Raw genomic sequence first — 12,405 nt, forward strand, 5'->3', positions numbered from 1 at the left:
AATAAAAGTCATTAATGTAATGTAAAAAAATAATAAAAGTCATTAATAAGAATTGACCAGTGTATGGGATATTTACCTGTGCTTGAATGAGAACTATTTCTTCCATATGCAGTCTTATTTTCATACATTCTAAAGTAACAACTGGTGTGTGTGTGTGTGTGTGTGTGTGTGTGTGTGTGTGTGTGTGGTGTGTTTATTGTGTGGTTTTTATTGTTACTCAATTCTTAAATACTCCTCAAAATATTTACGTGTGTGATCTTTGTATTAACATTCAGAACACCTTTATACATCTCATTCGCCTCATAACAGTTTTACAAATAAGATTGTTCTCAAAAGAGAACAAGTTAGAAGGCTAACTAATAATTTATATGACAGTTTACTGTTTTATCAAGGATAGAATTAGACCTTTGATCTTTTGACCTCAAATTCCATTCTCTTTCCATTATGTGGTGCTGGGAGAAAATTTGTTTTTGGTAAGTACTTGATCTTTTTAATAATGAGTTGATGTGATAGATTGTATCTCCTGTCCCTATCGCACTAATTGTACTTAAATGAGGGGAACTGAACAACGATAAACACCAGTAGGATTAAATTTCTTTCTAGGAGAATGGTTACCAGTCTTTGTTGAGCAGCGATGATCAACTCTTTATTTATGAGACAGCTGGAGTGCTGATTGTTAATAGTGAATATCCTGCCGAACGGAAACAAGCATTAATGAGAAATCTGTTGACCCCACTAATGGAGAAGTTTAAAATTTTGTTAGAAAAGTTGATGCTGGCACAAGATGAAGAAAGGCAGGCATCACTAGCAGACTGTCTCAACCATGCCGTTGGATTTGCCAGGTGAGTGTGATTGCAATTAAGATTGTAAAGTGAGTATGCACACACAGAACATACATCAAGAACCATTTACTTGGATCTTTTAGCACTGGGTGCACACACACACACATAAAATAATTGGGCACACATATCCACGTTTTGAAAACTGGATTGTCCAGAAAATTATCTAAACCTTTCTTCTCTATATCCAATAAATTAGAAGATTTAACTGAAGAAGGGACTAGGTCACATAACATTTTGCATTTCTGGTTTGATAACTATCCAAATCCTTGATCATCTCACTTCTTTGGTATAAATTGATTGTATATTTAGGGGGGTTAACTGAAGAGTTTATATACTAATGACATGTGGAGACATCTTGGATCAGTTTAGATACTTAAACCAACTTGAGCCACTCAGGCACCCCTGGATCAGTCTTGGTTCTTTAAAGATGAAGTCTTGAGGTTTCTTTTTAGCTCTTGCATTGTGTCCTGAAGACCACCCCAAGTGCCTTTTTTTTCCTCTTTGCCCATATATTTTATTGGCAGACAATAATGTATGAAAGCTGGAGTGGTTGCTAACTGGAAATTGCTCTACAGAATACTTCAGTGTAAAAGCTAATGTTAGGATATATAAATAACTTGAATTCTAAAGACTGTTTTCTAAATTTAAGTCAGTAGTTTGCAGATTGTCTAATATAGCCCAGTCGTAGTAAGTGTATTTTTTTTCTCTTTTCTGCTTGCTTTATCAGGATTTTAGTAAAACATTTAAGTAGATTTTCATTAGAAGGCTTGTATTAATGACCTGTCATTCGTTTAACCTGAGCCTATTCTGGAATGGTAGCTAGAAGCGATAGTACGCAAATAACTGTATTAGCCGAAGATGGAAGCAGTTGTGACATAGAAAATAAGTAATTGGCAGGGCACCTGGGCAGTTCAGTCAGTTGAGTGTCCAGCTCTTGATTTCTGCTCAGGTCATGATCTCATGGTTTGTGAGTTCGAGCCCCGCATTGGGCTCTGTGCTGACGGCGTAGAGCCTGCTTGGGATTCTCTCTCTTCCTCTCTCTCTGCCCTTCCCCTGCTTGCTTGCCTGCTCGCTTGCTCTCAAAATAAATGAATAAACTTAAAAAAAAAAAAAAAAAAAAAGAATTGGCTTCTTCTGTCAATTGTGTGATTTATTGTGTTTTGTTTTTTTTTTTTTTAAACAATAATTATTTTTGAGAGAGACACAGCGTGAGTGGGGGAGGAGCAGAGAGAGAGGAAGACACAGAATCCAAAGCAGGGTCCAGGCTCTGAGCTGTCAGCACAGAGCCTGATGCAGGGCTCGAACCCACAAACTGCGAGATCATGCCCTGAGCTGAAGTTGGCCCTCAACTGACTGAGCCACCTAGGTGCCCCAATTGTGCATTATTTTTAATTACTCCATAAAACTTCCAAAGAATAAAGCTAAAACTAGTTGCTTGATTTTGCTTATGTAGTCGAACCAGCAAAGCTTTCAGCAACAAGCAGACTGTGAAACAATGTGGCTGTTCCGAAGTTTATCTGGACTGTTTACAGACATTCTTGCCAGCACTCAGTTGCCCCTTACAAAAGGATATTCTCAGAAGTGGAGTTCGGACTTTCCTTCATCGCATGATTATTTGCCTAGAGGAAGAAGTTCTTCCATTCATCCCATCTGCCTCAGAACACATGCTCAAAGATTGTGAAGCAAAAGACCTCCAGGAGTTCATTCCTCTTATCAACCAGATTACAGCCAAGTTTAAGGTACCACAGACCTTCAGAGCTCAGAGAATCACCTGACTTACAAATTAGACATATTTTGGCATTTGCCCCTTAGCTTGTTTTTTCTTTAAATATAAGTCACTTGAGGGCATGGACCATAGGTCTTGTTGTCAACCCTTGTCTGGCACACTGCCTGACACATAGGACATCCTTAATAAATGTTTTAGTAAAAACATTTTTTCTGCTCTTTGCAAAAGAAAACTATTAGTCTGCTCTTTTAGAAGAGCAAATAAAAATGACATTGAGTACTAACGGTCTAGGGGTAAATAAAAAGGATTGTAACTTGGGTACCCAAGCAGGAGTTTGAAATTAATTCAGTGTACTAAAGTCACTTTTATTGTACAAGGAGATTTAAGGCAAATATAAGCCGCGTAATAAAATTTACTAACAGTGCTTTCTGTGTTCAAAATCTATTCTAAGCCTTTTTTTGTACATTCATTCATTCAATCCTAACAGCCCTAGAGATAACTATTTTATATATGAGGAAATTGAGACGAAGATGTTAAGGAGTTTGCCAAAAAGCATGTAAAGCCTTGAAAGCCCAATCATATAAATTCTGCTAAAAATTTAGCAAAATAGAATTCGCTTCTTGAGAATTTAAATTTGAATATATTCCATGGCAATACTTGATGGTGAAATACGTCTGAGTCCCTATTATTTTAACCTGAATCTTGGGCTGTAGGCAATGAGTTAACAATTTTCAAGATTTCAATAATGCACATGTTCAATGTAGATTTTTGTTTTGACATTGGTATTTGCTAACAAAATTATGTAAATATATTAAATTCTGGATAAAGACTATGTAAAACATGTTTTTTCTGTTTCATATTAATTATCTTACTCATTTCTGAAGTAGTAATAGTTTTTTTTTTATCTTCAGATACAGGTATCTCCTTTTTTACAGCAAATGTTCATGCCTCTGCTTCATGCAATTTTTGAAGTGTTGCTCCGACCAGCAGAAGAAAATGACCAGTCTGCTGCTTTAGAGAAGCAAATGTTGCGAAGGAGTTACTTTGCTTTCCTGCAAACAGTCACAGGCAGCGGAATGAGCGAAGTCATAGCAAATCAAGGTGGGGGTGCTGATACTGTCTGCTCGAGGCCTTGTCACAGTTGCAGTTGCACCTCCGTAGGAGTAAGAGCTCATTGAAGTGAATACCAAACTTCTAAGGTGGTTGTATGTTCGCACCTGGGTTGACAGTTCGTTATCATCAAGGTGAAAATCTATCTCATGCACAGGACCTTAAAATTAATTTGTATTCAGTTCCCCTTTTCCTAGGGCAGTATTTTTTTTTTTTTTTTTTTTAAGATTTGTAGTTTTAGTTATTTTTTTTTAAGTTTATTTATTTATTTTGAGAGAGACAGACAGTATGAGCGGGGGAGGGCAGAGAGAGGAGGAAGAGAGAATCCAAAGCAGGCTCCACACTGTCAGCACAGACCCCGACACGGGGCTCAAACCCCCAAAACAGCGAGATCATGACCTGAGCTGAAACCGAGAGTCAGATGCTTAACTGACTGAGCCACCCAGGAGCCCCCTAGGGCAGTCTTCTTTAATTGATTCTTTAGTAGTATAAATAGCATGGTGGCAGCTTACCAGCATTGATCTGACAATTGAGTCGCACTGGCCAGCTTGCCATTTTGAAATTAAAAATAAATGGGACTATATGGATCAACATAGAGAATTTTGCTATATAAGAAATCCAGAGGTCAGGATAACAAGAGAATAATTACTTTTTAATGTTTTATGCTTAAAATTTAGCCAAGTTAATAAAAATTGAGGGATCTTACCAATTCTGTAAATGCTTTTGTCTTGTTACACTATACGAAGTGAAAGCTTCAGGTTGCTTTTCTAGGTCTTTTAAAAATTAAACTCAAGTTTTTATTTTGCTTCAGGTGCAGAAAATGTAGAACGAGTTCTGGTTACTGTTATCCAAGGAGCAGTCGAATATCCAGATCCAATTGCCCAGAAAACGTGTTTTATCATCCTCTCCAAGTTGGTAGAACTCTGGGGTAAGATGATTAAAGCAAAACAAAACACTTCATTCCACAGCTTGTTTCCTAAGACTCTTAGAGATAAAGTGGAACCCCAGCTATTAACATGGACGAGAGCTGGGAGTTGATTTTCCCCTCATGAAAATTAGTTGACTTTCTTTTTATGCAAGATGAACATATGACTTTTCTTGACAGGAGGTAAAGATGGACCAGTGGGATTTGCTGATTTTGTTTATAAGCACATTGTCCCTGCATGTTTCCTAGCACCTTTAAAACAGACCTTTGACCTGGCAGATGCACAAACAGTATTGGTAAGCACCTCGGAATCTTTGTTCACCTTGTGTACATCTCATGTATTCTAATTTACAGTTTACTTAATGCCAGATTGACTATATTAGTCTCATTGGCCCACCCCCCACCTTTTTTTAAATTTCAAATTAGGATTCACTTTTAAAAGGTTGATCTCTTCTGGATCTTTTGTGGGTTCTTACTGAATCCTGATACTGAAGTTTAGAATATAAAATACAGCTCCTTCAACTTTAACAGTCCTTTTTCAAGGACTGGGAAAGGATACATTATACAAACATTCTTTAAAGCTTGGTTAAGTTACACTTTTCCACTGCTTTCATTCTAAACCTTGCTCTTAATGGTATTTTCCTAACCATTAAAAGTAACTTTCTCTTGCTCAACTAATAGTTTCCCTAGCTCTTACTTTCAAAATACTTAATTTCAAGCAGTGCCCTTTAACCATTTCCCCAAAACCTAGTAAAAGCTAGTTTTTGTCATTTGATTTACTGCATTAAGACAGCAATTTTGTATTTTTTCCCTTTTTCTCTCCAACCCACTTACTCCACATGCTGGTCACCTTCCTTCCTCTGTCTCTTGTTTGGAAGTAATTGTTAATGAGCAGTGGCCAGGGAAATAAAAAGACAAGTGGGATCACTAACCAAAAATTGACTGTATTAAAATTCTCAACCTTGTTGTTTATAGGCTTTGTCTGAATGTGCGGTGACATTGAAAACAATTCATCTCAAACGGGTGAGCTTTGTACTCCGTGCCCCTTCATTTTCATCTTACACATAGATTTGTTAACATCTTGGGGTTTTTTTTTTTTTTTTTAGAAAAGCACAAGCGGGAGAGGGGCAGGGGGGAGAGAGAGAATCTTAAGCAGGCCCCACGCTTAATGCTGAGCTGGACATAGGGCTTGATTCCACAATGCTGGCATCATGACCTGAGCCTAAATCAAGAGTTGGATGCTTGAGCCCCCCCCAAGCACTCCGCCAAGCACTATTCAAAAGCTTTATATTTCTTAACTCATCCACTCCTCACAATAACTTCCATTTTTCATATGGGAAAACTGAGGCTCAGAGAGGTTAAGTAACCTCAAGTTACTAGAAGTTTGCCAGAGTTGGACTTCAAACCAAAGCAATCTCACTCCAGACTCTCTGTTCTTAATCACAATGCCATATTGTGTTTGAAGTATACATGTGTTGTTCTAATTCATTTTTATGCATTATTTTAATATCAAGGAAGAAAATAATTGAGTTATAATTATCTTAATTTTTAGGGCCCAGAATGTGTTCAGTATCTTCAACAAGAATACCTGCCTTCCTTGCAAGTAGCTCCAGAGATAATTCAGGTAAGAGTCGTCCCAGCAGATTCCTTTTACTTTAATTAAAGAAATATGACTGTGTAGTTCAATTTATATTTGGATTCAAGAAAGTCAAGCTGCATTCAACTTGATGTTTTACTGTATACAGGATAGTAAGAGTTGAAACTTCGGGGGTATGTGAAATTGAATGGGAAAAAATTGTATTTTTATTTTCACTAAACTTTAACCAGAAATTTAATTTCCTACCATGGTGTAGGTGACAAATCATAATACCATTCCCATTGCCTGTGACTTTGTCCCCGGTAGAAATCACAGATGTTTTCGTTTCACATTAGTTGTTCCAGGAATCTCAAAATACTGTGTACGCTCCAAGATTTTGAAATTTTAAGTTAACACCCCTAGACCTTGTCGTCTCAGTCAGCATCTCTTACTGTTCCACCACATATCAAAAATATTTTTGATAACCAGAAGTCATTATAATTAGTTTCCTTTCTAATCCCGTGTGTTATAAATGTATATATTTTTTAAATTTTTTTAATGTTTGTTTATTTTTGAGAGAGAGAAAGAGAGGCAGAACGTGAGCAGGGGAGGGGCAGAGAGAGGGAGACACAGAATCTGAAGCAGGCTGCAGGCTCTGAGCTGTCAGCACAGAGCCCGATGCAGAGTTTGAACTCACAGACCGTGAGATCATGACCTGAGCTGAAGTCAGACGCTTAACCAACTGAGATACCCAGTATTTTAAAAAACATTCTAGGGGTGCCTGGATGGCTCAGTCGGCTAAGTGTCCGACTCTTGATTTTAACCCAGGTCATGATCTCCTGGTTCCTGGGTTCGAGCCCCACATCGGGCTCCATGCTGACAGTGTGGAGCCTGCTTGAGATTCTCTCTCTCTGCCCCTCACCCCCCGCTCAAAATGAATTAAAAACAAAAACACAATGCTTTAAAAAAAAAAAAAAAAAACTACCAAAGTCCAGTGGGCTCCCCAGACTGCCAAAGGGCACCCTAGCACACAAACCTGTTCTGAAGATTTGTGCTGGGTGGTTCATTTTACATGTGCCAAGCTTATCAATGCTTAATTTTTAAAACCTGAAACTGTATTTTGAAGTAAGTATCTGGAATGCAGTCTTACATTTTTATATATTACAAAGTAATTTTTATAATGGTATTCAGTTATTTTCTTGGCATGTAGTTACCCCAACTTACCTAGTAGCACATAGATCTAATTGAGGTATCAGAGTTTTGATTACAACTAGAGTTAGACTCTCTTGAAGGGATTCTAAGAATTCCTTCAGCAACAGTGTTTTTTAAAAGTTTTAGGGGCGCTTGGGTGGCTCAGTCGGTTGAGCGTCCGACTTCGGCTCAGGTCATGATCTCAAGGTCTGTGAGTTCGAGCCCCGCGTCGGGCTCTGTGCAGACAGCTCAGAGCCTGGAGCCTGTTTCAGATTCGTGTCTCCCTCTCTCTGACCCTCCCCCGTTCATGCTCTGTCTCTCTCTGTATCAAAAATAAATAAACGTTTAAAGAAAATTTTTTTTTTTAAGTTTTTATCATGCTATTTTATGAAAGGCATTGAAAAAATTGAATGAAAAATAGGATAGATCTCACATAAGAGTAATCATTAATGAATTTATGGTCTCATTTCATAACATGCTATCTTTAACTTTAGAGGTATTAATGAATTTTCTTAGCTATAACTTGTTATATAAGTATAAGGTAATGTTTTAATGAAAGCAGTGACCTTCTTGCACATCAAAAATAGAAATATACCAGGTTAAGTAAAGGAAAACTATATTTCTGTCTAATAATTTGATCATAGAAGATAAGCATCCCCAGTTTTCCTTTTTTTTCATATGTCTCGTGACAACACTTTTTCAGAATTCTGTTAGAGCGCCTTAATTCTTTTTCTTTTGGTCTAGCTCTGCTCAGTTACTGCTCTTACTGGGTGAGAACAGCCACAGCAATGCAGTTTTTGTCCCACTCTCCCTTCTCAGGCGTGAGTCAATCTTGTGGGAGAACCGTGTTCTCAAAGGTGAAAGCAGTCTCTGAAAACCACATTTGAAATGCCATAGAACCTTTTTTGCTGAGGACCTGTTATCTGACTACTGTAGATTTGAAGCACCTTATGACAGATGAGTAGATGAGTAAAATGTGGTATTTACATACAATTGAATACTATTCAGCCGTAAAGGAAGGAAATCCTGTCACATGCTACAATCTTGAGGGAGCCTTGAGAACATTCTGCTAAACGAAATAAGCCAGTCACAAAAAGATAAATACTGCATAATTTCACTTACATGAAGTACCTAAAGAAGTCCAACTCTCAGAAACAGAAAGTAGAATGGTGGTGGCCAGGGGCTTGGTAGGGAAAGAAAGGGGGAGTTGATGTCCAGTGAGTATAGAATTTCAATTCTGCAAGATGAAAAGTTCCAGAGATCTGCACAACAGTGTGCAGATAGTTAATGCTAATGTATAGCATTATGGTGGTTAAGATGCTCAGTTATACAGATTTTTTAAATCACAGTTTAAAAAAGAAAACTGTGGATTTGATTTACAGTGAATTTAATACAACTACAATTCATTCTCTCTCTCTCTCTCTCCCCTCCCATCTGGGCCCCCCAGGAGTTTTGTCAAGCGCTTCAGCAGCCTGATGCTAAAGTTTTTAAAAATTACTTAAAGGTAGGTATTTGGAAAACTTACACATATTCATATCATTAGGTAATATTTTAGAGCTGAGAGACAATACATATTACAGGATACTGTGTCATACTGTAGTCTTACCAGTTATTACTTGTTTGGGGATCTCTTTGTTCTGAAACCGACTTCCAAGAATTTGCGGTTTTGGATGTTAATACTTCAGAGTTTTCTATAAAGTCCCTTTCAACTAAGCTCTTAGAAAAGATCATAAAAAGTGAGGTAAGCACACTGTGTATATGCTTGAACGCACTATGAAAATGCCAGTTTCCTTTTATAGTGTGTGATGTAATTAGATAGGAGCTACAGGATTGGGACAAGTCACGTTTAAGAACATGTGCCCCCAGGGTGCCTGGGTGGCCCAGTTGGTTAGTGTCCAACTCCTGACTTCAGTTCAGGTCATGATCTCACATTTCATGAGTTCGAATACCGCATTGGGCTCTGTGCTGATAGCATGGAGCCTGCTTGGGATGCACACTCTCTGTCTCTCTCTCTCTCGTTCTCTCTCTCTCTCTCAAAATAAATATATTATAAAAAAAAAAAAAAAAAAGGAACGTGTGACCCTATTGAAATGAAAGAAAGGAACTAAAAATATAAAAACAAGTAAGAATTACCTGGTGTATCTTATTTTGAAACTTCTGAGTTGTAGAACGAACAGAACAAACTCTCTGATTTGGCAGTCAAGGCTCTTTTTACATTCATAAAATGAGTGAATTTTTTAAAAAACTCGCCAAGTTGGCAAGAAGTACCAAATGCTTATTTGGCATTCATATTGACAATTTAAATTTGTAAGGCAGAACTGTCTTGCTGTCACCCAGGTAGTCATTCAGTACTGCATCATGACTTTTCACGTAACAGGTACTGTGCTAACTGCTGCAGATATCTGTACGAGTGACTTCTCTTGCCTATAAAGAGCTTGTGCTCTGGAAATAAAATTCCAGTGTGACAGGATGAAGACGTGTTCTTTATTTTTATTACCTTCATTCAGAAAATTGGAGGCCAGAACACTATGCTAAATATGTTAGTAGCAAGTGACTTAATGAATGGCTACCAGGTTTTTTTTGTCCGAGGCATTCAGTAAAATTCCTAAGTCAGGGCCTTTGCTGAGGAAGTAAAGTGTGTCATGCTTGGGCTCCGGTTATAACATCTTCCCTTGCCACTTTTTTCCCTAGTAGTGGTCTGTCAGCTTAAACTGATGAGAGTTTTGTGAGAAGATGATCGGGAGCTACTGGTTATCATTGGGAACCCTCCCCACTCCCACGTCCCTGTAAAAGCAAAGTGCCTGTAGAGGTAATCTCTGTTAAATAACTGATCAAACTGGATAAAAGGACTAAAACAAATTGTAACTGGCTATTAAAGGTATCTGTAAGCAGATGCAGGAACAGTGGCAGGCTTGTGCTCCAAAAATACTAATTCATGCAGCTGCATTTATACAACGTCTGCACCCAAGCCCAACATCTCTTCAGTGCTAGTATTATCTCTGGGAGAGCACTATTCTTGTTGGGAAAAGTGGATTCCTTCTTGTGTGCCTACTCTCTTTAGGTGTTATATCTTATAGATTCTCTCTTCCTCACTCTTCACTTTGTCTCCCCTGCTGCTACTCCAGTATGTGTTGTTACCTCACACTGATCTCCCTTCCCTTGTAGCCAGGCCTATTTGAAACACTGAATAGTCCTCTGAAATTCATTCCCCTCATTCTTCATAAACCATATAGTTGACTACAAAACAAGTTCATGTTTCTTAGTTTGACATTCAGGCTTTTTGTTTTTTTATTTTGTTTTCTTATATTCTGATCTCAGACTGTCTTTCTAGTTTCTCTTGCAGGAGTGGTCTTTGCTGTTCTTCAACAGTTCTGCCTTATTAGCAACCCTCCTCATTTATGAATTCTACCCATTTTTTTAGGCTTACCTCAAGCATGGCCTCTTTGTAAGGCTCTGTTTTGCTCATATACCAATCCTTCTCTTCACTTAGTCAATAGATTTGTTCAATGAATGCCCAATCTGGTAGGTGCTAAGGATGCAGTGATGACTACAGTCCTTATCCTTAGTGAGTTTGCTGCCTATTTAGTCTGTCTAGTGCTCACTTAGCATGTACCTGACTGTGGAATATGGAAGGTAGTATGTACTATTGGGCCAGTCCCCAAAGCAGCCTCTAGCCTATTCATTCATTGTCTCCAATGGTGAATTGCAAGTATTGTTTTATAATCCAATGAATAATAAATTCCTTAAGGGATAACAGCTGTTATCTTTAGCTCTGATGTGTTTATTTCTTCCTAAGAATTTAATTTCCCAGCGTTGCCTTTGACAGTGTGCCAGTCAGCAAACGGTGTCCGAGCATGTTTTCTTGTGCACACTTGATTCTCCTAGCCTTAGAGTTCATACCATAGTTTCACTAATTTCCCGGCCAACATCAACATAAGTTACCACTAGATTTGGTCAAATTGTCCAGAAAAAAAGTTCTTGTACCATGTGTGGATTTATGAAGCATGTAAAATGTTCTGAGTAGTGACTATTTCGTAAAAGAGTGACTAGCCTTACTGACTTGGAGCCATTCTTCACGTGATACCTTCTGACACCAGTGCTAATTGTACTGATTCTTTATTTCCAGGTATTCTTCCAGAGAGCAAAGCCCTAAGGACTGGATCTCCCTGTGCCTACTTTATGATCAAGAATTCCAGTTAATAATTTATAAAGAAGCAGTTTTTGTGTGCCATTCACACTGGTCTTTTTAACATTGCTTTAAGCTTATTGCAGTATATGTATTGGAACTTTTCCTGTAAAATGGGTGTAATTTTCTCTGAATACAGGTATGTGACAACAAGAGAAGTTGCTTGCATGCCAGTTCAAATTGTTCTATATAAAAATGCTGTTAAAAGATACAGCACGGTTATCTTAGTACCCCCCCCCCTTTTTTTTTTTACTGGAAATGTTAAATCCTTTATAAAGACCACAAAGCAGGAAAACTGTGCTTTTTTTCAATTGCTAAATATGTTTGAACATGTTAATTTCCTTTTATGTGTGCAGACTCCAAATATGGGGAGAATATAACAAATCAAAACTAATTTTTTGTAGATAGCCATTACATTTCTTTAAACTGTTTCGATGCCAATGTGTGTTCTACAAAAGAGAATGGTTTCATAAATTAACTGATTTAAGAGTAGGTGTCAGTGTTACACACTTTTTATAAAAATAAATTTTACGTAGTGAAATCTACCATGTCTTTTTTGGAATTATTATAAATAGTCTTATTTTCTTATCTCTCCCTGATTTCCCATTTAAAGATTGCACATTTAGGCTTATGGATGATTTATTTATGCTCTCAAAACGTTATATGCAGCATAGTTCTGTTGGACTCTTTTTTTGTTTGTTTGTTTTTATATTCCTTATTTTGAGAGAGGGAAAACGAGTTTAGGAGGGGCAGAGAGAGAAGGAGAGAGAGAATCCCAAGCAGGCCCTTCATGGTCAACATGGGAGTCCATTGTGGGGCTTGAACTCACAAACCCTGAGCTGAAATCAA

The 12,405-nt window shown here is 37.8% G+C and overlaps 1 protein-coding gene across 3 annotated transcripts in view; it reads left to right on the forward strand.

The window, feature by feature from the left end:
- The window catches only part of XPOT (exportin for tRNA), a 37,395-nt gene extending 25,294 nt beyond the window's left edge, over nucleotides 1–12,101 (forward strand). For all 3 annotated transcript variants that reach the window (XM_042947061.1, XM_042947060.1, XM_042947062.1), the window contains 9 exons: nucleotides 604–842; nucleotides 2,296–2,581; nucleotides 3,480–3,669; nucleotides 4,490–4,606; nucleotides 4,784–4,899; nucleotides 5,579–5,626; nucleotides 6,156–6,227; nucleotides 8,818–8,874; nucleotides 11,497–12,101. In XM_042947061.1, the coding sequence (XP_042802995.1) occupies nucleotides 604–842; nucleotides 2,296–2,581; nucleotides 3,480–3,669; nucleotides 4,490–4,606; nucleotides 4,784–4,899; nucleotides 5,579–5,626; nucleotides 6,156–6,227; nucleotides 8,818–8,874; nucleotides 11,497–11,523 (1,152 nt within the window). In that variant the 3' untranslated portion in view covers nucleotides 11,524–12,101. The remainder of the gene's footprint in view (nucleotides 1–603; nucleotides 843–2,295; nucleotides 2,582–3,479; nucleotides 3,670–4,489; nucleotides 4,607–4,783; nucleotides 4,900–5,578; nucleotides 5,627–6,155; nucleotides 6,228–8,817; nucleotides 8,875–11,496) is intronic.
- Nucleotides 12,102–12,405: the final 304 nt, after the last annotated feature.

This window comes from Panthera leo, chromosome B4 (genome assembly GCF_018350215.1).
Source record: "Panthera leo isolate Ple1 chromosome B4, P.leo_Ple1_pat1.1, whole genome shotgun sequence".
NCBI classification, from domain to species: Eukaryota; Metazoa; Chordata; class Mammalia; order Carnivora; family Felidae; genus Panthera; species Panthera leo.